General features: G+C 44.2%; 1 protein-coding gene across 1 annotated transcript in view; it reads right to left on the bottom strand.

Moving 5' to 3' along the window:
- Positions 1-14,402, bottom strand: part of LOC117508527 (caspase-1-like) — a 46,089-nt gene extending 31,687 nt beyond the window's left edge. Inside the window, 1 exon segment of the mRNA XM_034168307.1 lies at positions 14,249-14,402. Within this exon segment, the coding sequence (XP_034024198.1) occupies positions 14,249-14,255 (7 nt within the window). The 5' untranslated portion in view covers positions 14,256-14,402.
- Positions 14,403-26,403: the final 12,001 nt, after the last annotated feature.

The following is a 26,403-nucleotide window of genomic DNA, read 5'->3' as shown; positions in this document are numbered from 1 at the left end:
ACACTCCGAAACGGAGGTGTTCCTTTGTCTCGCTTCATCAGCGAATCGGTCGTGACGCGCGAAGCCTCCGCGCGGCTTTCCATGACAAAATCTCTTGTTAAAAGTGAAATCTGCCGGAAAATGGCTGATGTCCAGGTCTTGTGATAACCAGAGAAAGAGCACACGACGGTCTCGTATCCACAGAGCCATCAGCTTAGAAATGATCCAGTGGTTTGTGCCGCATCGTCGCAGCTCGCAGCGCGGCGCACCGACCGTCTTTAAAGGGGTCCTTAAACCTGTAGTTAAAGTCCTTATTCTCTGTGAAGCCCGTAAAATTTTCACTGAAAGCCAGATAAATTTTTCGACCTTTGTCCTATGACCTTGAAAATTTTAACGGTTCTTGCCGATGACGATATGAATCTTCAGTAAAATTTCTTAAAAATATATGAAAACACAAACAAGCAAAGACAAACAAACAGTGAAAACATAACTGGCGAAGGTAACTATGGAGCAGAGAATAATAATAAAACAAGAATATTCACACACAATAGGCCTCATTTATCAAACGAACGTACGGCAGAAAACGTGAGTTCGACCATTTTTACGCAAACTTCGGTATTTATCAATTTGGACCTGAACGGAGGCTAAGACGAATCTCACGACAGAGCTCACGCCTGGTCTGAGCTCGTGTACTCAAATCTGAGTCTGTGAATTTGTGGCGCAGCACTACAAAATATGAGTCTGAAAATAATTATGAAACAAACCTCAGCTGTCATCCAAGCAAGCAGTAAGCAATCCATCCAAGTAAGCAGCCACAAATTCAGAACAGATCAAAACGGATTCTTAAAAAGGATTAAACAAAATGAATTTAAAAAAGCCCACGTTGTTAATGATACTGCTTCCTTTATAAAATAAAAAATACATATGCTAAATAGCCTAAACATGACAACTATTCATTGCACATTAAAATGCCTAATGCTGCGCTTAAGTGCCGCAACACGTTTTTTGGTGGCCAGCTTTAAATCGGACCACTTTTCCTTGACCTAAATGCAAAGAATTCTTAATCAATTAGCAGGCATAAGCTTTTAACTGTGGGTGCATAAAAGATTGATTCAAAATCATTAGGCATAGGTTAAGTCAAAGAATTCTTCATACCTCAGCCAGAGTCTGTTCCTCTGCGGCAACGCTGTTGACCGCCTCCGTTACACTCTTTCACACGGCATTTTTATGAGCGCCTTTGACTCCACTTTTCAGACTGCCAAAAAGTACAAGTTTGTTTTTCTCCACCTCCGATGTTAGGATGCCGATTTCCATCTCTGAAAAGTTTTTCTTCTTCCCAGTGCTTCTTCTCTCCGTGTTGAGCTCAGTGAGCGAGGCTTCCGAACCATGAATATTTAAGGGCGTAACATGCTAATGACGATTAAATTCAGCCGCCGCATTTATCAAGAGCCGATCATTCGTACGCTGGGATTGGTCAGATACGAATGTTTCATAAATCACACGTGTGTCTTGTCATAAGACCAATTATGCGCTCAGATCTGCGCATGTTTTTACACAATGTTGATAAATGAGGCCCAATATGTGCACATGTACAGGGAGTAAAGTGCTGGATGAGGAATATAACAAAATACAGACAGGTATATAAGATAAAGTGCATGAGATAAATTATTGCACAGTTGTAACAGTTTAGTCCTGGGTTGAATTGGGGGGAGTAGCAGTGAGTGCTTTGAGCCAAACAACATAGCTGGCCTCACTACTGTCATGTAAACTTTCACTCTTGCTGGGGTCATTCTGTCACAAGTCATTTCTGCCTCACCCCTCCACCCTACCCGTACTCTCTACTTCACCTCTCTACCACACTCTCCATTACTTTGGATAGATGACCCCAAGTATTTAAACTCATCCAATTTCAACACCTCTACTCCTTGTAACCACACTATTCGACTGGGCTCCCTCTCGTTGACACACATGTACTCAGTCTTGCACCTACTGACTTTTACTCATCTTCTTAGGCTTGTCTCAACCTGCTGTTTACTCTCACTGCAGATCACAATGTCATCTGTAAATGTCAGTCCATGGAGTCTCCTGTCTCCTACTATTTAAAAGTAAGTCCCTTTGGCTGCTCCCTTGTTTTCACTTGAGGTTGTCACTGCAGAGCAGTGAGATTTTGGCAAAGGTTTTACACCAGATGCAACTCCATGTCACATTAACAATGGGCAGGGGTGAGTTTGAACTGGGAATCAAGTTCTGCACTGGAAACAAGTGCACTTACTGTACCTACTTGGCTGCCACCCCTGTAGACACATTGCAACTTGCGCTCTACTCTCTCACTTCAAATCACAATTTCATCTGTAAATATAGTCCATGGAGACTGCTGTCTTCTACTACTACAGGAGTGGCCAAGTTCGGTCCTCGAGAGCCACATTCCTGACACTCTTAAGGGGCTTTCACAGTGGTGTATTCGTACAGCTGCTCATTGCGGCGTTGTGAGTCACTGAAATATGCCCCAAATACGTGCATGCTCAGTTTTTTCCGTTGTGCATTCCGTTAGAGTTTCGTATTGCAGCGTGTGTGGCTATTTTAGTATGCCTGGAGTGCGCGCGTACCTTGAGTGTTCATTCCGTTCATATAGCTGCGTGTTTATGTGTGCACAGCGCGTGTTTCATTTGCGACAGCTTCGTTTGAGACGGCTGCGCTTGAAAATCAGTGGGATTTTATCATGAGTGTGTGTGTTCACGTGTGTTCATGTGAGCGGTCTCTCTCCCCTATCATACTGCTTAAAATGAAATAAAATAAAACAGATTTCTCTCTCGCTCTCTCTCTCTCTCTTTAGAAGTGTTTATTTCCTGCTAGCTTTTACATAATATATGACAAAAAGGATATATTTACACATAAATGAAATGACTACCAGCTAGCTAGCTACCAGCCTGTGACATCACCATGCTAACATCTGCGAAATATCTTGGAAATAAATTCAGAGGTGTTATTAGGTTCCAAAAACAGTGTTTTCAGTTTTAGAAGTGTTTATTTCCTGCTAGGTTTGACATAATATATGACAAAAAGTATATAGTCAGGGAGCATGTGTAGTGATATAAAGTCCTGTGGAATTTTTGTGGTGAAAGCAACTAAACCATCCACATATCTTGATAGGACCTCAAATAATGTAAAAACTTTTGTTGGCCATCAAAGGTACTGTTTGTTAGTGAGTACGGCTTGCATGACAAAGAATGTAATTTCTGAGATTTGTGGTATATTTTGCGACTGCAATTGCTGAATGCGACTTGTGAACACTGCCATGGGTGTATATTTTTGTCTTGTCTTCTTTCAAAATCCATGTTTCAGTTGCATTCTTGGTTCAAATGTGTCCTTCACACAATGTATTGCATATTTACTGACATAAATATTCAATTCAAATTGATTGATTGAAATCTAAGTTTTTGTAATGCGGTGTCATTAAACTGGTGGTGGCACCAACATTTCATGTGGCGCAGGTGATCATTTTTTTTAAATGCTCATGCAATGGAGAGCCAGGCAAAGTTGGACGTACCAGGTGCCAATGTTGTGGCTGGCGTGCCTGGCTGGCTTTTGTGTGTCTTTTGTTTCTGTCTTTTGGTTTTCCTCCCAGGTGGTGCGCATTTGGGACTGAGTGGCTGTGTAGCTGAGTTTATCAGGACCTCACCCTGATCACCTGAGGCTGATCACGTGCAGCTCGTCAGGACTCACAGCTGTGGTGCATCTACATGGATTGGAACATGGTAGCATTTAAGTCTGGAGTACACAGTGTGTATTTGCCAGAGACTCGACCTTGTGACCAGACGGGTGAGATCGTCGTCTCGAGAGCCATCTCATCATCAGTGGATGCAGAGAACGTCCAGGTTTGATGCATGGTCTGTGAAAGAGGAGGGGGTGAGGTCTCACGCTCGTCAGCACACTTCCTGAGGTACGTTAGATTTTGTGACTAACATTTATACAGTCAGTAAATGTGGTGTCCCTCACACCTTATTATATTGAGCTGTATGTTGGTCGTTTAAATCAGCTTCCACTGCAGTGGAGTTTTGTGAACAGGGTGTTCTATGCCTGCAGGGTGGGAAGCTGATTTGCAATTAAGCCAGGAAGTGTTTGCTGTTTGTACACCTTTGAGCGTTCTCTCTGTGTGTTGAGTGTGGACTCGCATAATGATTCCTTCTTTCACAGACTCGGTTTGTCGCGGCCACCTGGGGGGTGTCGGCGGGGTCCTTGGGTCCGAATTGGTTCTGGCTCCGACCGTTAGCGCTGCTGGGAGCGCACCGCAAAACCACCACGCCAGACCGCGCACTTTTATATTTTTTCACATCACTGTTATGTTTATTAAACTCTGTTATCCTTTGTACCATGCTCTGCTTATTTTATACTGGGTCCTTCAAACGCTGGTCGGTTCTCCGGGCTGCGTCCGACACATAACAGCCAAGGTAGCAAGATATGATACAGACTTCTCACTTTGCATTATTTGTCAAAGAAAAACAGATGAACTGCTTGTGGAGAAACCTGCAGCACATGACAAAGTCTTGGAATTTATAAGGGAATGGGCAAAATATGGTGATGCAGACTATCCTGAAATGAGTAGGCGACTTGGTGGTTTAAAAGCTCAAGATCTTGAGTCTCAGACTGCTTCATGGCACTGAAAGAAAATACTATCAGGTAACAGTTCATACAAGCATCTGTAAGAGGGCCAAGGAAAGCTATGATAAGCAACTAGCTGCCAGGGAAGGGCCCAGCAGAAGGTGCTCATCTGATAGCCAACTGTCGCCGTACCACCATTACACTGATGGTGGTACTTTAACTCGCTCAAAGTCAGCTCCGTATGACAAAAACTTATGTTTCTTCTGTGAACATAGAGCGCCATACAACAATCCACTGCACATGGCTGCATCAGAAAATGCTGGTCTAAACACTCAAAAAAGCAGTCTAAATAAAAAAGTGTAAGGAGTAATGTCTAAGGAGTATTTGTGCCAACTTTGGTGCTTGTATCACCATTTGCATGATTGTTTCAGTTATCTGCTGCACTATTCACTGTGATGTACCAGTACATGGTGATGAACATGCTGCAGTTCATCAGCTCAGTCTGAACTGGAGACTGTAAATTTCATCTGCTAGCAACCAAAGAATATGTAAAGTATTTGTGCACAACAAGCTCAACTATGCACGGATGTATATGGAAGCTCTTGAACAGTCTGATCATGATATTTATACAGAATTCCTAAGTGGTAACTGGGTTGTCAACAAGAACCAGTGTGTATCCTTCTGTGCAGTTGGAGCTGACCATGCCCTTGAACATATCAACCGCTCCATGAAAGTGTCTGGTGGTCTGATTGGGATTACTTTGAATGCAAATGCTCGTACAAAATAGTGTGTTTAACAAGTACAGTGCTATGGATGAAGTGCGGGTGATATTTGACCACTATGATATCAATCATTCACTGAAACAGGCTACCATAGATAGAAGACTGGGGAAACGGCCTGCAGTTGCATACCACATTACTGACTCGACCAGTATAGCCAAAATTTCCTTGAACAGACTTCTTTCTCATGGGTGACACCAAAAAAGAGCTAACAGAGTACTTGACTGAAAAGATTTTGCAAAAGGCACATACGTCACACCGATCTATCATTGTTGCATGGGCAGTCAGTGCAGAGCAAGCCACACTGACAAGAACTATTTGAACACTGACCATGAGGAGGCTGATACAAAGCTTGTTTTTCATGCTGTTGATGCTACTGTTTGTGGAACAACAAGTATCAGCATTTGCTTTCCTGACACTGATGTTCTTGTTCTGGCTGTTTGACGTTATTCAAAACTATGCAAGAACACAAAGTTCATCTCTGGCGCAGGAAAAAGGGATAGGGTCATCCCAGTTGGTCCAATTTATACAGCCCTTGGTCCACAGAAGGCATCAGTTCTGCCAGGCCTTCATGCCATCAGTGGCTGTGACAATACTAGAAGTTTTGCTGGAAAAGACAAGCACTCTTTTTGGAAAGTAATCCAAAATGCCAGTGACAGAATTACTGATGTTTTTTCCAAGCTTGGAACGACCATGGAAGTTGATGCAAGGACTGTTACTGCCATCAAAGAATTTATCTGCAAGGTCTATCAGCCACACACAGAGATTTTGTCAGTGAAAAAACTACAATGGTGGTTGTTCACCAAAAAAACAGGCAGAATCAGAGAAACGTACATCTACTCTAGATGCCATACAGCAAGCGATTTTGCGTGCCCATCCCCAGGCAATGGTGTGGAACAATGATATAATGGTAAACCCAGTGATCCCATCTCCTACAAACTATGGGGGGAAGCAGACTGACCAGATCTGGACCCGAGTCATGATGACACAACTGCCAGCACCAGAATCTGTCCTCTACTTAGTAAAGTGCAGCTGCAAGAAACAGTGCGAAACAGGACAGTGTTCCTGCCTAAAAGCTCGGATAAACTGCACAGAAATTTGTGGTTGCTCAGATGGGGAAAACGTATGTGAGAACTCAGGAGAAACCCTTCAACTCTGTGATGAGACAGATGATGATGATGATGATGGAGTGATAACATTATGTGTGCTTTTAGCAACATGTCTGCAAATTTCTTTTAATTTGTTTGCTCATCCAAGGCAGTTATGTCATCAATGTCTATATTGTTTTTTCCCCCCAAGAGACATAGTAGTACCAAATGCATTTGTTAGTTGGGTTTTTATTTTTCACATCTTGTGTAACTTTTATGTGGAATGAAAATTTCATTTAAGTTGAAACCCTGTTTTGCAAATCAAAAATGACATGAGGTAAAGAATGAAAGAATGTTCGGCCTTTTTTTCTATTTTTCCCTCAAGGTATGCAAACAACAAATACATACTGTTCTAAATAAAAGTTAATATTCTATTCAAATGATCTTGACTGATTGCTTGTGATATGTTTCTGTTTATAATTAATTAAATAGTAAGATCTGTGTGTATGAACAAGCTGGCCAGACCCCCTGAAGAGTACCTCAACCCCAAATCTGTAAGTGCCTCTCACTACTACACTAACAAGATTTCAGACTGCCAACAATTTTTTTTATTATTATTCTTGAGGGATAGAACAATAAATGGGGTTGATTCACTTTCACCACAAAGGTCCCACAGAATTCTAGATGCTTCCTGACTATTAAACTGACCACTGACGAGTCTGACCCCTTTGAAAAGTGGCCAAATTACATGTATTTGTACTAAGTTCGGTGACGCCAAACAAAAATGGCCACCAGAGGGTGCTGGGGTAAAGTCCGCAGTAGAGTCCCTTTATTCAGAGAGTAGTGACATGACGAGTTGAAAAAAACGGTTGCGTGACTCGTGGTGCCATCTTGCTATCAAAATAGCATTTGATGTTAATCTGTCTGCATGTAAATCTAACTATTCTATTTATTTATTGGCTGAAAATACGGGTTGTTGTGCATTTGTATGCACAAATAGACACAATGGGCCTCATGTATCAATGTTGCGCACTTGTGGCGTAAATTTACGGCGTAAACTTGAAATACACCAAAGTCGCCGTGACATGTATCAAGCAGTGCGCACCTGCCCATTTCTGGCGTACGCCTGACGTGATCTTGATAAATGCGGCGGGTGGAAACGATCGTATTTATAATAAACACGCCCATAAATATCCGCTTCAGACACACCCTCATTTTACGACATGGAAGCCGGAAAGACAGCAATGAAAAAGAACTTCACCAATCACGACGCGTGCCAATAGAGCGTCAAAAGCGGCCGTCGTATCAATTGTTTTGTAGTATATAATCAATAAAGTGTTACAGTGGTCCCTCATTAATTGCTGGAGTTACGTTCTAAAAAATAGCCCGAAATACGCGAAACCGCGACATACTCAGCGTTATTTTTTACAATTATTATAGACGTTTCAAAGCTGTAAAACCCCTCACTACACAGTTTATACACTTTCTCAATCAGGCATGAACATACTCTCACTTTTCTCTCGTGTGTAAACACTCTCAAAGTTCAAACCTTAGTAGGAAAATAATACCAAACTGTTTTCAGGCCCAAACATTTGTTTGAGAAATAAAAATAGAACGTTTTCCTATAAATAATTATGATGGCATTTAGAACTAACGAATTAATTTTAACGATCAACGAACAAGGTCGGACACATAAGAAATTATTAATAGTAACTGACCAGTATGTCACAGATCGCTCCTCTGCGTCCTGACGCCGCGCCTTTTCCCACTCACACCTGGCTGCAGGTGTCTGTTTCCGAGTGACAAACACAGTTATGGGTAGTTGTTGGCGCTCTTTTCTCTTCTGGGCGACAAGATTCTTATAAACAGATACGCAGAACACAGAACACTGTAAAAAAAAAAAAAGGCATGCAAAATTGGACTAAATACTCCGCGAGACTCCGAGGCCACGACAGGTGAACGGTGTTATAGCGAGGGACCGCTGTATTCTCTTTTCACATGTCAATAATTCTTGACGTGGATATTTGCTCGCTCAATTAATAAGACATGCCTAATCTGTCAGATTTCTTTATTTTTTAAATGTATTTCTGTATTTATTTTATTGTGACAACCGAATGGAGACGACAAAACCTGGTTGCAGCACGGGCGAATTAAGGGAATGACGAAACTACAGTTATTATCAATTTCATTGTCTAAAACGATCACACCACATAAAGTTAAGCTCAGCACTGCTCTGGCTCCAGGCTCGAAGTCTGGAGAAAAGGGCGTGCAGCGCTGGCTTTGCAGTCAGCGCTGTAGCCACGGATCGTGCTCCATAACAAAGCAAAAAGTGGGATTTGTATTGATTATTATGTAGTATAATCCAGAAAGTGTTATTTATGTGACATATGCATTGATTTGTATAATGGCACTGTTTATCATGTTGATCATCTTCATTTTTATGTGGATTCCAGCGCTGGTTCATTTTGGTGTATAATTTACGCCACTTCTCGACCTGGTGTATATTTTCAGCGCAGCATACGCCAACGACCACATTGATAAATGCCAAGTAGCACAGCCGTTTTGGCGTACACCCCATATACGCTCAAATATCGCCGTACGCAACGTTGATACATGAGGCCCAATAAGAGCTTCAAGATGTACAGGTTCCCTTCAGATCAGAACAGAAGAAAAATTAGGAAAATTAGTCAGCTGTGTGGGATGGAAGCGACTTCATCGTCAAAGTTTTGAGAGATAAATTTATTGTTCATGTACAGTAAAACTCACCTAAACTGTCACTGTATAAACTAGATATTTGCAGTCACCAGACAAGAAAAATCCCAATGCTTTTGTATTATTTTCCATGTAAAAAAACACCATACATAACGGATTTTGTATAACAGACTTTTCGCTCACATCGGATAAAATGTCCGGATATATCACAATGTATTTCCATTAAAACCCCCTCGCATGTACCGGACAGGTTACTCTGGACGTGCACAGTAACAGAGGTAAAAAATTGACATTCAGCGCTCTGACACTCGCTGATTCAAGTAAGGTGGGACCAGAGTCATTTCCGTGATTAAAAGCCCGGCTCTTTATTTTTTTCAATCCGTGCTCACACACTGACCCGCAGCCTGAACGTGCACCTGTTAAACCAGACACAAAAGACTGTGATTTGACACTTTTCTGCTTTCACGTGTTCCTCTCACATTTGAATAGTTTTTGCAGTGTGCATGCTGATTACATTTTGGGATCACGTACATTTGGCAGAAAAGTCCACAAATTTACAACATGGAGTTGGAAAAAGAGGAAATTGTACAGCTTATCTTTGAATTGGAGGTGATGATTATAGAAAGAAAAGCTTGTTGAGGGTCAAATTAGTCCAGAATAAAGCATAATCCAGTGACGGAAAACTTTAAAACTCACGCACGTCATTACATGACACAGTTACAGAGCTGCAGCTGCATAAATCATACTTTAAATTCATTAAAGCTAGAGTGCCAGGAAGCATACTGAAATTGAAATGATTATTAGAATTTGATGGGGACCAAAGTAATTTTGTTCGTTAGTGTGAATATAAAGGATTCACAAAATATTAGTCTGAACATGATTACAATTCGTCCGTATCAAAACAAATTCCGAATTATTGGCACGTGCCAAAAACTCGAAAGCCAGGACACCATCAGGGTCACAGGTCACGTGGGGGGGTTTCACCGCCAGCTGCAGCGACAGAAGACTGGAGATCGAATTCACGAGGATTTTGCAGCGCTGCTTTTGGACAGGTGAGTTGCCTGGTGACTGGTGTCTGATGGTGTACAGTTATGGTTATTATCTGAGTCTGTTATTATCTGATTATCTGAGTTATTAAGTGCATCTGCACAAGTGCAGACGACTTCCGGCTTGAATTCATCTGTAGGTTTTGACATTTGCTGGGGCAAAATACACTATGGATTTCCCTCAAATTATGTAAGTTTCCACAAATTAAAAATTCCCAAAAAATTTTAATGGGTTCTAAATAGTATGATGTAGATTATATATATTAAACTTCAGACTATATTTTATCTATTGAAGATTGCCGGCATTCTAGCTTTAAATAAAGGAAGTGGCTATTCGCACGACAAGACTCTGGTGGCAAAACTTGGAACTACTTGTATAAACAAACATACTGCATTAAATGAGAGTTATGGACACGCTGTGTGAAGATTGCCGGCATTCTAGTTTTAAATAAAGGAAGTGGCTATACGAGGTCTGTTAGAAAAGTATTCGACCTTTTTATTTTTTTCAAAGACCATATGGATTTGAATCACGTGTGATTGCATCAGCCAAGCTTGAACCTTCGTGCGCATGCGTGAGTTTTTTCACGCCTGTCGGTTGCGTCATTCACCTGTGAGCAGGCTTTGTGTGAGCAGTGGTCCACCCCTCTCGTCGGATTTTTATTGCGAATAAAATGTCTGAATGATTTGGAGCTTTGCTGCATCAAATTTTTCCAGAAACTGTGAGAGACCTCCAGGTGGACACCATTTGGAAAACTCAGATGGCTTTCAGGGACGATTTTATGGGGATTACACAGATTAAGGAGTGCTCCAGCCGGTTTAAAGACCGCCCACAGCATCTGAGAGCGCGGCGCACTCCGAGTGACGATCGACATGCTGAAACAACCAGATCATTTCCAACGTGAAGGCTTTGTTGATCCAGAACGTCGTCTGACTTACACAACAATGGCAGAAGATGTGGACATCAGTACTTTTTCGGCACATTCCACTGTTACAGGAGTTTTTTTCACGGAAAGAGGAGCAGAGGGATGCGACACTGTGCCGCTCATGGCGCGGCACAAATCCACCTCCGTGTTGGTCTCACAGGACGGCTTTCAGATGGCTTTCGGTGGCTTTTCAGTCGTGTGACTATCAGAGAAATTGTGCATGAGCTGGACATGCCCCAACATGTCCTGTGAGGCTTCATCACGGCGTTGCTTTGTGCCATGCGGCTCCACCGCGACGTGCCGAAAAAGTACTGATGTCCACGTCTTCCGCAATTCCTGTGCTAGTCAGATGACGTCCCGGATCAACAGCGCGTCCAGTTTGGAAATGAATGGCACATTCCACTGTTACAGAAGGAGGTGGTTTTGTGCCGCGCCATGAGCGGCACGGTGGCGCATCCCTCCACTCCTCTTTCCATGAAAACTACTCCTGTAACAGTGGAATGTGCTGAAAAAGTACTGATGTCCACGTCTTCTGCCATTGTTGTGTAAGTCAGACGACGTCCCGGATCAACAAAGCCTTCACGTTGGAAATGATCTGGTTGTTTCGGCCTGTCGATCGGCACTCGGAGTGCGCCGCGCTCTCAGACACTGTGGGCGGTCTTTAAACCGGCTGGAGCACTCCTTAATCTGTGTAATCCCCATAAAATCGTCCCTGAAAGCCATCTGAATTTTCCGAATGGTGTCCACCTGGAGGTCTCTCACAGTTTCTGGAAAAATTTGATGCAGCAAAGCTCCAAATCATTCAGACATTTATTCGCAATAAAAATCCGATGAGAGGAGTGGACCACTGCTCACACAAAGCCTGCTCACAGGCGAATGACGCAACCGACAGGCGTGAAATAACTCACGCATGCGCATGAAGGTTCAAGCTTGGCTGATGCAATCACACGTGATTCAAATCCATATGGTTTTTGAAAAAAATAAAAAGGTTGGATACTTTTCTTACAGACCTCGTATTTTATCTATTGAAGATTGCCAGCATTCTAGCTTTAAATAAAGGAAGTGGCTATTCGCACGGCAAGACTCTGGTGGCAAAACTTGGAACTACTTGTATAAACAAACATACTGCATTAAATGAGCGTTATGGATACGGCCGCCGTGCGAATAGGGTCGGCCTTTTGCCACCAGAGTCTTGCTGTGCAAATATTGAAATGAGAGTTATGGACGCTGCCGATTAAAAAAAATAAATCATCAAAAACAAAAAATATTAAAGGAGTTAAGATATCTTGAATGCAGTATGTTTGTTTATACAAGTAGTTCCAAGTTTTGCTACCAGAGTCTTGGAGTGCAAATATACGTACAGTCACTTGCCCAGTTCCAGATCACTGCTGTAGTTTTTGCGCCGCCGTTTCTCATAATCAGCACGAATAAGCTAATACTTGGTACCAATGGAAAGATTGATGTTTTGTCTACAAACGACCACAAGGTCGACCGGATCCAGCCATCCTTGTGACCAGCAGAGGAATCAAAACATCCCGGTGTCTGCGGTGTGCACGCTTTATCTGAATCACTCATTCCTGCAAGTTTTAAAGTAACGATCTCTAAAATGTAGCAAAGGTGAGTTAGCCATTCTGTGTTTTTGGTTCTAGAGTGGGAAAATACTTACTTACTTGGGTAGAAAATGTCAGTGTGTTACGTCTTGCTGTGCGCATTTATCTCCGACGCGAAAATTTGCCGGTTGCGGATCACTGAAGCAGCAGCCTCGTGTCAATACTTGTGAGTCATGTGGACTTTGGGGGTCATCTCAACATCACAAATGGACATGAATGTAGGGGCTTTTACTTTTTAATTTGGGAGAAATCTCACCTCCACACTTTATTTTTTGCTCGTAAAAACGTATAACGGCGCTTTCTGAAACAAAGTTAATTCTCATTTAATAAGTGTAATTCATATCATTTTGTGTTCAAAACACATTCTCACAGTGTGTATCATTCTGCATTAGAAGAGCTCCAGCCAGATGCCAGGAATGACCCCAAAGTGAGGCAGAGTGTCGCGATCTGGAACTGGTAAAAGTGATCCATTTGTGGCGAATGTTTGCGCCACACATAATGTGGCTTCACACTTTAAGTAGAAGCGCTACTCCACCCAGATTTTTTCAGCTAAATAACATCTAAATACCCAATACAACAATACAAAATAAAGGAGATTCAGTTGCATTATGGCTCCGTATAGCGGGACTTTAAAAAAGGTGATCCGGAACTGGGCAACCGTCTGTACCAGAGTCTTGCCACGGCCTTTTAAAGTGGATATGACACTTAAAGACAACATAATCTTATTACATGTAACAAAGGTTATATAATTCGGTCAACCTAAGCCTTTTGGGAAAATGGGCGCGGTTCTCCCGTTATATCCAATATTTGTATTTCCTGCGCAGAAATTGCAAATTTGATAGCTTAACTATTTTTATATTTATTTTGATAGTACCTGTGTTGCTGTATGTGGTTAACTGATTTTAAAAAAATGTTGAAAACATAAAAGGTTCAGTAGTGCAGCACAATTAGGCCAAAATGGCGCCATGTTCTCAGTTGGCTACTCTCTGAATAAAGCGACTCTAGTCCGCGGCTACAGGCTTCCTTATTGTTTTATTGGAGATCAAAGTACAAATAAGCATATTGTGCTCATATCAAAGCTCGTCTACATCCTGGTGTTAATATATAACATATTACTTTTGAGTTATCTTCAGCTGATCTGCACCGACTGTATTCTACGGCGCGCGCGCGCGCACACACACACGATAAACGATCACAGTTTTAAGCTGCATTTATCTTCATTGTAAAGTGAATCTTATTCACTGTAAGGGCTTCAGACATGTGCCAGTCAGTAATTGTTCTTTTCTTCATGAGTGTGTTGGTGTCGGCGAAAGTGAAACTAAACTTTCGCCTGCCGGTTCAAAGTTTTGCGTTCTTATTCGTCTTCTTCTTTTTAATAATGAGGGAAACGACACACTGTATTAAACACTTTATGTGGCGACCGCTTTTTTTTTATGTAACTGCCTGCATCTTAATAACACGTACTACTGCATATCTGCAAAACATGCAATAATATTTTTCATATGTTCTTACCTGCCATTTCTTAAGACAAATCAGAGCAGGAATCAGAGTCGAGCAGGTATGTTGTCCCCAAAAGTTAGGTAAAGTTAGAAAGATATTCACAGATTCGAAGTTCACTGCCAGAAGCGGTTTCTGATATGGGCGATATGGGGTCGGCTTTTTATCTGGGGCAGTATGGGGCGGGGTTGATAACCTATTCCGCTTCAGTGCGTATTATGGAAGATGGAAAAGAAAAGGGCAAAGCCATCAGGTGTGCAGTTTAGGAAAAAGAGAAAAGAAGAAGAGGAGAAACGAGCAAAAGATAAAGGTAAGCAGAAGCTGTGTCATTTCTTGTTGTGTGAAATGTGTTACGTAGGCTGTAACCTGCTGCACATGAAACTATATCTTGTTGTTCAAAGTACAGTACCAGCAAATAGGTTTTCTACAATGTTCATTTGTACATTTTAATTTGTATTTCTTGTTTGAAAAGTAATAGTGTAGTTAGTAGTCTCTTATTGAATCATTATCTCTTATTTAATTATTATTAATGAAGGATAGGACTTTACACAACAGTTGTGCAATTCATTTTGTTCCCCAAAATGTGAAATACTGTAAATTGTCCTATAAAAAAGTTCAGACTTTCCTCCAGTTGTGCAGTGAGATTTATGTCTTTATCAAACTGCCATTGTACACATCATTTCTCAAATGGTTTTATATTGGTGCAATTTAGAAATGCCTTATTTTTATTTTATTATTTTATTTTTTATTTCATTTCTACAGTATATAATTTTTATTTGTATTTTATACCTTTAACTTACACAGTATTACAGTTTATTTTTTGTCTTGATATGTTTGTTTACAGTAATATTTTTATTTTATTTATTTTTTGTATTTATTTCTACATTATTTATTTTCTTATTTGTGTGTTATACTTTTAACTTACCCAGTAATACAGTTTGTTTTTTTGTTATGTTTATAGTAATATTTAAGTTTCTTCCACGTTTTTTCAAATAAAAATTGAAAAGAAATTCTGATTGTGCCTGTGATGGTGGGGGGATCCTCCGGTTAAAACCTGTCTGTCAGACAATGGCAGAAAGATACATGCACCACACAGCAGGCAGAGGGCGCTTATTACCCCCCCAAGTGGAGTAGCTCAGTATGCCCTGCTGCCGCGATTGCATTTGGGGGGGGCGCCGGTGGGGTTGCTCGCCCAGGGCGCCAAACAGGCTAGGACCGCCACTGTTCACGGCTCAATAGATCTTAAGAGAAACGTTGTAGAAAGACAAACACCACTAGTTTATAACCTCAGGAAGGTAGACAACGAGCTACAACCTTATTTTTTATCAATATGAGCCATCCTCTGAGCTAAAAAAGAAAAATAACACAGATCTGAACGGGCAGCCGGCAGAGAAACGGAAGCTTAGGGCCCGTCTACAAAGTGCATACATGGAAAAAAAAAAAGACACCAGAAAATTATTGACTAAATCATTGTAATAAGGAGTGATATCACCAAATTCACTGCACACATCAGTGGGGTCCTGCTGATTATACTACAACACTCACTTTGGGAAAAAGTCATTTTAAAAAAAATTTTGGAGAATTTTTGATTGTTTAAATTTTCAATAGCATCAAAGTCATAAGGTGTAGTGACACAAAATTTACTGCACACAACAGTGGTGTCCTGCTGATTATACTACAACACTCACTTTTGGAAAAAGTCATTTTAAAAAAAATTGGAGAATTTTTGATTGTTTAAAATTTCAATAGCATCAAAGTCATAAGGTGTAGTGACACAAAATTTACTGCACACAACAGTGGTGTCCTGCTGATTATACTACAACACTCACTTTTGGAAAAAGTCATTTTAAAAATTTTTGTTGAATTATTGATTGTTTAAAATTTCAATAGCATCAAAGTCATAAGGTGTAGTGACACAAAATTTACTGCACACAACAGTGGTGTCCTGCTGATTATACTACAGCACTCACTTTTGGAAAAAGTCATTTTAAAAAATTTGGGAGAATTTTTGATTGTTTAAAATTTCAATAGCATCAAAGTCATAAGGTGTAGTGACACAAAATTTACTGCACACAACAGTGGTGTCCTGCTGATTATACTACAACACTCACTTTTGGAAAAAGTCATTTTAAAAATTTTTGTTGAATTATTGATTGTTTAAAATTTCAATAGCATCAAAGTCATAAGGTGTAGTGACACAAAATTTACTGCACACAACAGTGGTGTCCTGCTGATTATACTACAGCACTCACTTTTGGAAAAAGTCATTTTAAAAAATTTTGGAGAACTTTTGATTGTTTAAATTTTTAATAGCATCAAAGTCATAAGGAGTAGTGACAAAATTTACTGCACACAACAGTGGTGTCCTGCTGATTATACTACAACAGTCACTTTAAGAAAAAGTCATTTTAAAAAAATTTTTGGAGAATTTTTTATTGTTTAAATTTTCAATAGCATCAAAATCATAAGGTGTGGTGTCATCAAATTCATTGCACACAACAGCCGTGTCAAGGATTTTATATAGTTCATGCTTATATTATCATTTATTTTATATAGTTTATGCTTATATTATTATTTATTTTCTTTTATGACTACGTGTACTTTTCCTCTTTGGGAGAAGAGGAGGTTTTAAAAAGAAAGACTTGTTGTCTGCATTCTTCATGAGTGAGCAAGCTATTTTTCATTTTACATAAGTGCCTTATTCTGCTGTGGACATGAGTCGCAAGGAAAATATGTTGAGGTGGGGTTCGAGTCCCCATCCGGAATAAAGTGCGGGGGAGGGAGTTAGAGTCTCCGGTCCTGCCGGCACATTTGGCGGAGGGGTTCGAGTCCCCATCCGGCTGAGAAATACAGGAGGAGTAAGAATAAATTTCAGGAGAAGCAGTTAAAGAGACGCGAATTAATTGATTATATTATTATATTATATTATATTAAGTGAAACTAAGTGTGTTTGTGGTATGAATGAGAGAAAATTCTGTTTTTGTTGTAAGGATTTTGTTGTGTTATTTATGTCTTGATATAAAATGATTTATTTTATTTTTTTTAAGATGAGGGCTTGTCTGTAATGCAATCATTGATGAAATCTGTAATTTATTTTGTATATGTGTGAGAGTTGGAGCGGTTGTGGGAGTGTGTGTGTGTGTGTGTGTGTGTGTGTGTGTGTGTGTGTGTGTGTGTGTGTGTGTGTGTGTGTGTGTGTGTGTGTGTGTGTGTGTGTGTGTGTGTGTGTGTGTTGTGTGTGTGTGTGACAGTGTCGGACTGTATGTGTGGTATTGTTTGACTGAGTATTCCTTAGTAATAATAAAAGAATGAGACTGTGAGTGACTGAAGCACGGACAGCTTGATATCCCATTTTATCAGGGGATAAAAGTGGAGCCGTTGTCTGCAAAGTAGGTCATTTTAAGTCCATACGCACCACACTCACATATTCCCGACGAGTCTGCAAAGAGGGGGATTCCAAGGAAGGTCCGCCCCACGGGGTAGAAGCTTGACCTGAACTTTGCAGAGTGAAGGGGAATAGGTGAACAACATGGGAAACACATGCACAGAAAATAAGCCCCTATTTCAGGGCGACGAAAAATACATGCACAAACGCAATCCGGAAAATCTGAAGTACATAACTAAATGGAAAAAGAAATATGGCTTTTCAGGTAAATTGGTTATGCCAGATTGTGAAGGTTTGGTGTTAAAACTTACAGCAGCAGCAGCAAATAAAAAGGGTAACAGGAAAGTAAGAAAAGAAGGAGAAATAGAGTGTGCAAAAGTATGGCTCAGTGAAGCACAGATAGAGGCCATAAAGAGAAAGAAAAACCTGTGGTGACTCTAAAGGTAAATGGACAGGACATGGATTTTCTCTGTGACACAGGAGCATGTAGGACAGTGATAACAGACAGACCTCCAGGAACTAAATTTGCAAAAGAAGTCGTTTGGGTAAAATCTGCAAATGGACAGGTGAATTCAGAGAAAATATTGAAGTTTGTCAATTTTGAAGATCCTGAAACGAACCAAACTGCTTGTGTCTCTGTGGTGTATTCGCCCCATTGTCCAGTAAATTTACTGGGACGAGATTTGATGACTGCCTTATCTATAGGAGTCACGCCAACAGTAGGTGGTATGAGAGCTGTGAGGCAGCCCGCTACTGTATATACAAATTTGGCCCAGGCCTGGCAGTACTCTTTGGATCTGTCGGAGTTGAGACAAACTGAACAATTATTGGAGGAAGGTCTGACGACCTGTGAAAACAGAGAACATGTAGTAATGATGTCACCAAAAGATCTACACATAACTATACTATTCACTCCACGAAAGGATGAAAGGTATGGAGCAGGATTTCTGAAAATTCCATCAGAATTACAGACAGTAGCACACCTATACACAGACAGAAAAACCACCTCTGTGTGTAGTGTAGTGCTGACCCAAAGTGCAGACAAATGGTACAGAGGAAAACCTGAGGCTGTGCTGCATATTTCACTGACAAGGGCAGACACTCAGTCCTGGAAGGACCTTGGAGGAATTGTTAAAATAGCTGAGGAAGCAACTGATTGGCACGAAGCAGATGCAGTGTCGGTGTGGGATTTCAGTCCATCCACAGGCTTGTATCGGAAATACATGTTTGTATGTGCTTGGACGACACCGGTGTTACATGAAGTAGATCTGGATGATTGAAATTTAACAACATCTGTGTTGTTGACACAGGAAGATGAAACTTTATTGGCCAAACTGCCTCCTCATCTCTGGGTGAATGCACCCACAGATGTAGGACTGTTGAAAAATATTCCGCCAGTCAAAATTAAGCCACGATCTGATTGGAGACCACGGATTAAACAATATCCGTTAAAACCTGAAGCAGAAAAAGGAATTGAACCGGTTATTGCAGAATTATTGGAAGCAGGAGTCATCAGGGAATGTTTAGATGCATCCTGTAACACTCCAATATATCCTGTGAAAAAAGCAGACAATCAGAATTGGTGAATGGTACAAGACCTACGTGCAGTAAATGCTGCAGTAGAAACTAGTGCCCCTCTGGTACCAGACCCACATACGCTGCTAAATAGATTAAGTCCTGGAAACTTGTACTTCTCTGTCATAGACATCAGTAATGCATTTTTCTCAGTACCTGTTCATCCAGACTCTCAATTTTGGTTTGCTTTTACATTCAAAGGGAAAAGATATACATATATAAGATTCCCTCAAGGTTTTGCTGACAGTCCGACCATTTTTACACAAGCAATAAATTGTTGCTTATCTTCATTTACTCCACCAGAAGATTCACAAATCTTGGTGTATGTAGATGACATTTTGGTGGCAGGAAAGACAAAAGACAGCTGTACAAAATGTACTATGATGCTTTTGCAACATTTGGCAGAAACAGGAAGTAAAATTAAAAAGCAAAAGTTGCAGTTCGTGCAACCACAAGTGACTTATTTAGGCCACGTCCTATCAGCTGAGGGGAAACGAATACAAGACGATCGAAAGCACGCTATTCTCAAAGCGCCTAAACCGTCAACAAAAAAGGAAATGATGACTTTCTTAGGTATCTGTAATTATTGCAGAGCCTGAATTCCATGTTATGCAGAGAAGGTGCAGAAATTGCAGGATTTAATACATTCAATACCAATGGCTATGAGTGACAAAATACAGTGGAATAAAGAAGCTGAAGAACAGTTTACAGCTCTTAAACAAGAACTTGTGAGTTCCACAGTATTATCTCTGCCCAATTATGCCAAGCCATTCACTCTCATGGTGAACCGCATGATTGTTTGGCAGACACACAGAAACAACAATTACCTCGACCAGACTTAACAGACGAACCATTTACAGATGGACTACATTACTTTGTGGATGGCTCATGTTTCAAAGATCAGAAAGGACAGACATTAACAGGCTATGCTGTTGTTCAATTACCAAATACTGTTATTGAAGCAAAACAGATCGATCATTTTAAATCAGCCCAAGCTGCAGAACTCATTGCATTAACCAGAGCTTGTATCTTGGCTAAAGGACAGAAACTGACAGTCTATACAGATAGTCAATATGCATTTTCAACAATTTGGTTCTTTGCAAAACAATGGCAACAAAGAGGTATGATAACCTCTACAGGGAAACCAGTGACACATGCAGGCTTACTCACAAATTTGCTAGAAGCAGTGACATTACCATCACACCTGGCATTATGTAAATGCGCAGCCCACACCAGAGGTACAGATTTTGTCTCCAGAGGAAACTGCCTGGCAGACAAAATAGTGAAAGAAGCAGCAGCTGGTCGATATGGCACTTCTTCTATTTACACAGCTCAGACAGACAATGAACCATTAATAGATTCTGACCTTTTTGTTGGCAAAGTGTAGTGACACGGACCCACAACAGGGGGCGCAAATGAACGGTCAATAGATGAGCCAAAATATAACAATTTAATGTTGTGAATTGTGCACAACGAACATACAGACAATCTCAGAATATCATTACAGTCAATCTACAAAGGTGACGTGTGGGCAGGCTCGAGTATAGAAGACGTCTGTCCTGAGAAGAGCCGGAACCACACGATTTCCGCCAGCCACAGAACCTGGTGAATACTGGAGCCGCCAAGTCCCGAATTCCCAGGTGATCACCGTCCCCGACTGTCGGATCTGGTACTGCTGACGAAGAACAAAGACAGTCAAGTGTGGGTGTGTGTACACCCAGTAACAACAGCGGTGGGAATGCCACCTCCACCTCTCACTCAATATGTAGCAGAGTACCGCAGTAATTCCTCAGGGAAAAAGAGTGCCGTCCTGCACTCACTCAGCTCCACTGACAGAGGTACCGGTACTCCTGCAAACACTCACAATATACAGATATATTGTAAAACAAATGGCTGAGGATATTACCTCCAATGAAGTATGATATCTCGGCAACAAGGTGGAGATGACGTCTGGTCTTTATGGAGTGAGAGGACGTTGAGTAGATGGGTGACAGCTGTCAAGAGGTAATGAGTGACAGCTGTCATCCCCGGCTGTGTCCATGGCGGCAGCGCCCTCTCGTGCCTGAAGCCCGCACTTCAGGCAGGGCGCCCTCTGATGGTGGGCCAGCAGTACCTCCTCTTCTGGCGGCCCACACACAACAGGACCCCCCCCCCCTCAACGGGCGCCTCCTGGCGCCTGACCCGGCTTGTTGGGGTGTCGACGGTAGAAGTCAGCCAGGAGGGCCGGATCCAGGATGAAGCTCCTCTTCACCCAGGAGCGTTCTTCGGGTCCATACCCCTCCCAGTCCACCAAGTACTGGAACCCCCGGCCCATCCGACGGACGTCCAGGAGCCGGCGCACCATCCAAGCCGGCTCCCCGTCGATGATCCGAGCAGGAGGCGGCGCCGGTCCGGGAGCACAGAGGGGTGAGGTGTGGTGAGGTTTGATGCGTGACACGTGGAAAACCGGATGGATCCGCAGTGAAGCCGGGAGTTGGAGCTTCACTGCGGCAGGACTGAGGACTTTGAGGATCTTGAAGGGGCCAATGTACCTGTCCTGAAGTTTCGGGGAGTCCACCTGGAGGGGGATGTCCTTCGTGGAAAGCCACACCTCCTGCCCGGGCTGGTAAGCAGGGGCCGGGGATCGCCGGCGGTCTGCATGGGTCTTTGCCCTCGTCCGGGCCTTCAACAAGGCAGAACGGGCGGTGCGCCACACCTGACGGCACTTCCGCAGGTGGGCCTGGATCGAGGGCACACCGACCTCTCCCTCCACCACGGGAAACAACGGGGGCTGATACCCCAAACACACCTCAAATGGGGAGAGGCCGGTGGCAGAAGACACCTGGCTGTTATGCGCATACTCGATCCAGGCCAGATGGTTACTCCAGGCCGTCAGGTGCGCGGATGTTACGCAGCGGAGGGTCTGTTCCAGTTCCTGGTTGGCCCGCTCTGCCTGTCCGTTCGTCTGTGGATGGTACCCGGACGAGAGGCTCACGGTGGCCCCCAGTTCCCTGCAGAAGCTCCTCCAGACGTGTGAGGAGAACTGGGGACCACGATCTGAGACGATGTCGGTGGGTATCCCATGCAGATGGACGACGTGGTGGACCAGGAGGTCTGCTGTCTCCTGGGCTGTTGGGAGCTTCGGGAGGGCCACGAAGTGGGCCGCCTTGGAGAATCGGTCCACTATCGTGAAGATGGTGGTGTTACCCTGGGACGGCGGGAGGCCCGTGACGAAATCCAGGCCGATGTGGGACCAGGGGCGATGAGGCACCGGTAACGGCTGAAGAAGTCCTTGGGACCTTTTATGGTCTGCCTTGCCCCTGGCACAGGTGGTACAGGCCAGGATATACTCCCGGACGTCGGCCTCCATAGACGCCCACCAGAAGCGCTGCCGGACAACTGCCACGGTCCTTCGCACCCCTGGATGACAGGAGAGCTTGGAACCGTGACAGAAGTCCAAGACTGCAGCTCTGGCCTCTGGTGGGACATATAAACGGTTCTTCGGACCTGTACCTGGGTCCGTGCTCCGTGCCAGGGCCTCCCGAACGATCTTCTCCACGTCCCAGGTGAGGGTGGCCACGATAGTGGACTCCGGCAGGATGGGCTCCGGTGGATCCGACAGTGCAGTTTTGACCTCCTCTTCATGTACCCGGGACAAGGCATCCGACCTCTGGTTCTTGGTCCCGGGGCGATAGGTGATCCGGAAGTCAAAACGCCCTAAGAACAGTGACCAGCGGGCTTGCCTGGGGTTCAGCCGCTTGGCGGTCCTGATATACTCCAGGTTCCAATGGTCAGTGAAAACCGTGAACGGCACAGACGCTCCCTCCAACAGGTGTCTCCACTCCTCAAGAGCCTCTTTCACCGCAAGGAGTTCTCGATTGCCGACGTCATAGTTCCGTTCAGCCGGGGTCAACCTGCGTGAAAAGTAGGCACACGGGTGAAGAACCTTATCGGTCTCTCCGCTCTGGGACAGCACGGCTCCTATCCCTGAGTCAGAGGCGTCCACTTCAACCACAAACTGGCGGCTAGGGTCGGGCTGCACCAGAACTGGCGCAGTAGAGAACCGTCATTTCAACTCCTTGAACGCGGCTTCGCACCGATCCGACCAGGTGAAGGGGAGTTTTGGAGAGGTCAGGGCTGTCAGGGGGCTAACTACCTGACTGTAGCCCTTAATGAACCTCCTATAGAAATTAGCAAAGCCGAGGAACTGTTGCAGCTTCCGACGGCTTGTTGGTTGGGGCCAATCTCTCACCGCCGCAACCTTGGCCGGATCAGGGGCGACGGAGTTAGAGGAGATGATAAACCCCAGGAAGGACAAAGACGTGCGGTGGAACTCGCACTTCTCGCCCTTCACAAACAGTCGGTTCTCTAATAACCGCTGCAGGACCTGACGTACATGCTGGACATGGGTCTCAGGATCCGGAGAAAAGATGAGAATATCGTCCAGATATACGAAGACGAATCGGTGCAGGAAGTCCCGCAAGACGTCGTTAACCAAGGCTTGGAACGTCGTGGGGGCGTTGGTGAGGCCGAACGGCATGACCAGGTACTCAAAGTGACCTAATGGGGTGTTAAATGCCGTCTTCCATTCGTCTCCCTTCCGGATCCGAACCAGGTGATACGCATTTCTAAGATCCAGCTTAGTAAAGATTTTGGCTCCATGCAGGGGGGTGAACACGGAATCCAACAATGGCAACGGGTATCGATTGCGAACCGTAATCTCATTCAGCCCCCTGTAATCAATGCATGGACGGAGTCCGCCATCTTTCTTGCCCACAAAAAAGAAACCTGCCCCCATCGGGGAGGTGGAGTTCCGGATCAGCCCGGCAGCTAATGAGTCCCGGATGTAGGTCTCCATTGATTCGCGCTCAGGTCGTGAGAGGTTGTACAGCCTGCTGGACGGGAACTCAGCGCCTGGAACCAAATCAATGGCACAATCGTACGGACGGTGCGGGGGAAGGGTGAGTGCCAGATCCTTGCTGAAGACATCAGCAAGATCGTGGTACTCAACCGGCACTGCCATCAGATTGGGAGGGACTTTGACCTCCTCCTTAGCCTGTAAACCGGGAGGAACCGAGGATCCTAAACACACCCGATGGCAGGTTTCGCTCCACTGAACCACCACCCCAGACGGCCAATCAATCCGGGGATTGTGCTTCAACATCCATGGGAAGCCCAAAATCACACGGGAGGTAGAAGGAGTTACAAAAAACTCAATCTCCTCCCGATGGTTTCCAGACACCACCAGAGTTACTGGTTGTGTCTTGTGTGTGATTAAAGGGAGGAGGGTGCCATCTAGTGCCCGAACCTGCAATGGCGAAGGAAGCGCCACCAGAGGGAGCCCTACCTCCCTTGCCCATCTGCTGTCTAGCAGATTCCCTTCTGACCCCGTGTCCACCAGTGCTGGGGCTTGAAGGGTTAAATCCCCGCTCAGGATTGTGACTGGGAGTCGTGTGGCAATCTGTGTGTGTCTCACTTGAATGTTTTGACCCCCCCTTAGCCCAGTCTCTAAGGGCGAGTGTTGTCGTTTTGGCCGTTTGGGGCAGTTTTTCTGTATGTGCTCTTTTGAGCTGCAGAGAAAACACTCCCCGCGGATCAGCCTCCTCATTTTGGCCCTGTGCATTTCCCCAACAACGTCAGCAGGGGGAGCTGTTGCCCCACAGAGCGCTGCGGCTGTGGAGCATGGGGAGGGCGGCCCCTTTTCGAACCCGGAAGGGAGAGGGGCGGCGCGTATCTGGTCACGTCCTTCGCCTCGCTCCCGACGGCGTTCCTCCAACTGATTGTCTAACCGTATAACGAGATCGATGAGCCCATCTAAATCCCGCGGTTCCTCCTTAGCTACCAGCTGCTCCTTCAGGACTAACGACAGTCCGTTTATGAAGGCGGCGCGGAGCGCAACGTTATTCCAGCTGGACCTCGCAGCCGCGATGCGGAAGTTGACTGCATAAGCGGCTGCGCTCTCGCGTCCCTGTCTCATTGACAGCAGCACAGTTGAAGCGGTCTCTCCTCTGTTAGGGTGATCAAACACTGTTCTGAACTCCCCCACAAACCCAGTGTATGCTGATAACAACCGTGAATTCTGCTCCCAGAGCGCCGTAGCCCAGGCGCGTGCTTTACCCCGAAGCAGAGCAATCACATAAGCTATTTTACTAGCATCTGATGCGTACATGATGGGACGTTGTGCGAAGACGAGCGAACACTGCATAAGAAAGTCCGCGCACGTCTCCACACAACCTCCGTACGGCTCAGGAGGGCTTATGTATGCTTCAGGGGACGGTGGGAGGGGTTCTTGAACCACCACTGGAACGTTCATATCCTGCACAGGGTCGGCAGGAGGACGAGCTGCAGCAGCGCCCTGAGCGCTCGCCGCCATCTGTGCGGAGAGAGCCTCCACCCTGCGGTTTAGGAGGATGTTTTGCTCCGTCATCTAATCTAACCGAGCCGTAAAGGCGGTGAGAATGTGCTGCAGCTCACCAATCACGCCTCCTGCAGACGCCTGCGCTCCCTGCTCTCCCATTGGTCGTTCAACAGCCGGGTGACGCCCCTCGGAGTCCATGACGCTGGCCGAGATATCCTGTTGGGAAAGTGTAGTGACACGGTACCACAACAGGGGGCGCAAATGAACGGTCAATAGATGAGCCAAAATATAACAATTTAATGTTGTGAATTGTGCACAACGAACATACAGACAATCTCAGAATATCATTACAGTCAATCTACAAAGGTGACGTGTGGGCAGGCTCGAGGATAGAAGACGTCTGTCCTGAGAAGAGCCGGAACCACACGATTTCCGCCAGCCACAGAACCTGGTGAATACTGGAGCCGCCAAGTCCCGAATTCCCAGGTGATCACCGTCCCCGACTGTCGGATCTGGTACTGCTGGCGAAGAACAAAGACAGTCAAGTGTGGGTGTGTGTACACCCAGTAACAACAGCGGTGGGAATGCCACCTCCACCTCTCACTCAATATGTAGCAGAGTACCGCAGTAATTCCTCAGGGAAAAAGAGTGCCGTCCTGCACTCACTCAGCTCCACTGACAGAGGTACCGGTACTCCTGCAAACACTCACAATATACAGATATATTGTAAAACAAATGGCTGAGGATATTACCTCCAATGAAGTATGATATCTCGGCAATGAGGTGGAGATGACGTCTGGTCTTTATGGAGTGAGAGGACGTTGAGTAGATGAGTGACAGCTGTCAAGAGGCAATGAGTGACAGCTGTCACCC

Source organism: Thalassophryne amazonica, chromosome 4 (genome assembly GCF_902500255.1).
Source record: "Thalassophryne amazonica chromosome 4, fThaAma1.1, whole genome shotgun sequence".
Lineage (NCBI taxonomy): Eukaryota > Metazoa > Chordata > Actinopteri > Batrachoidiformes > Batrachoididae > Thalassophryne > Thalassophryne amazonica.
The sequence above is the reverse complement of the archived record's forward strand: the minus strand, read 5'-3'. Positions and strand labels throughout refer to the sequence as shown.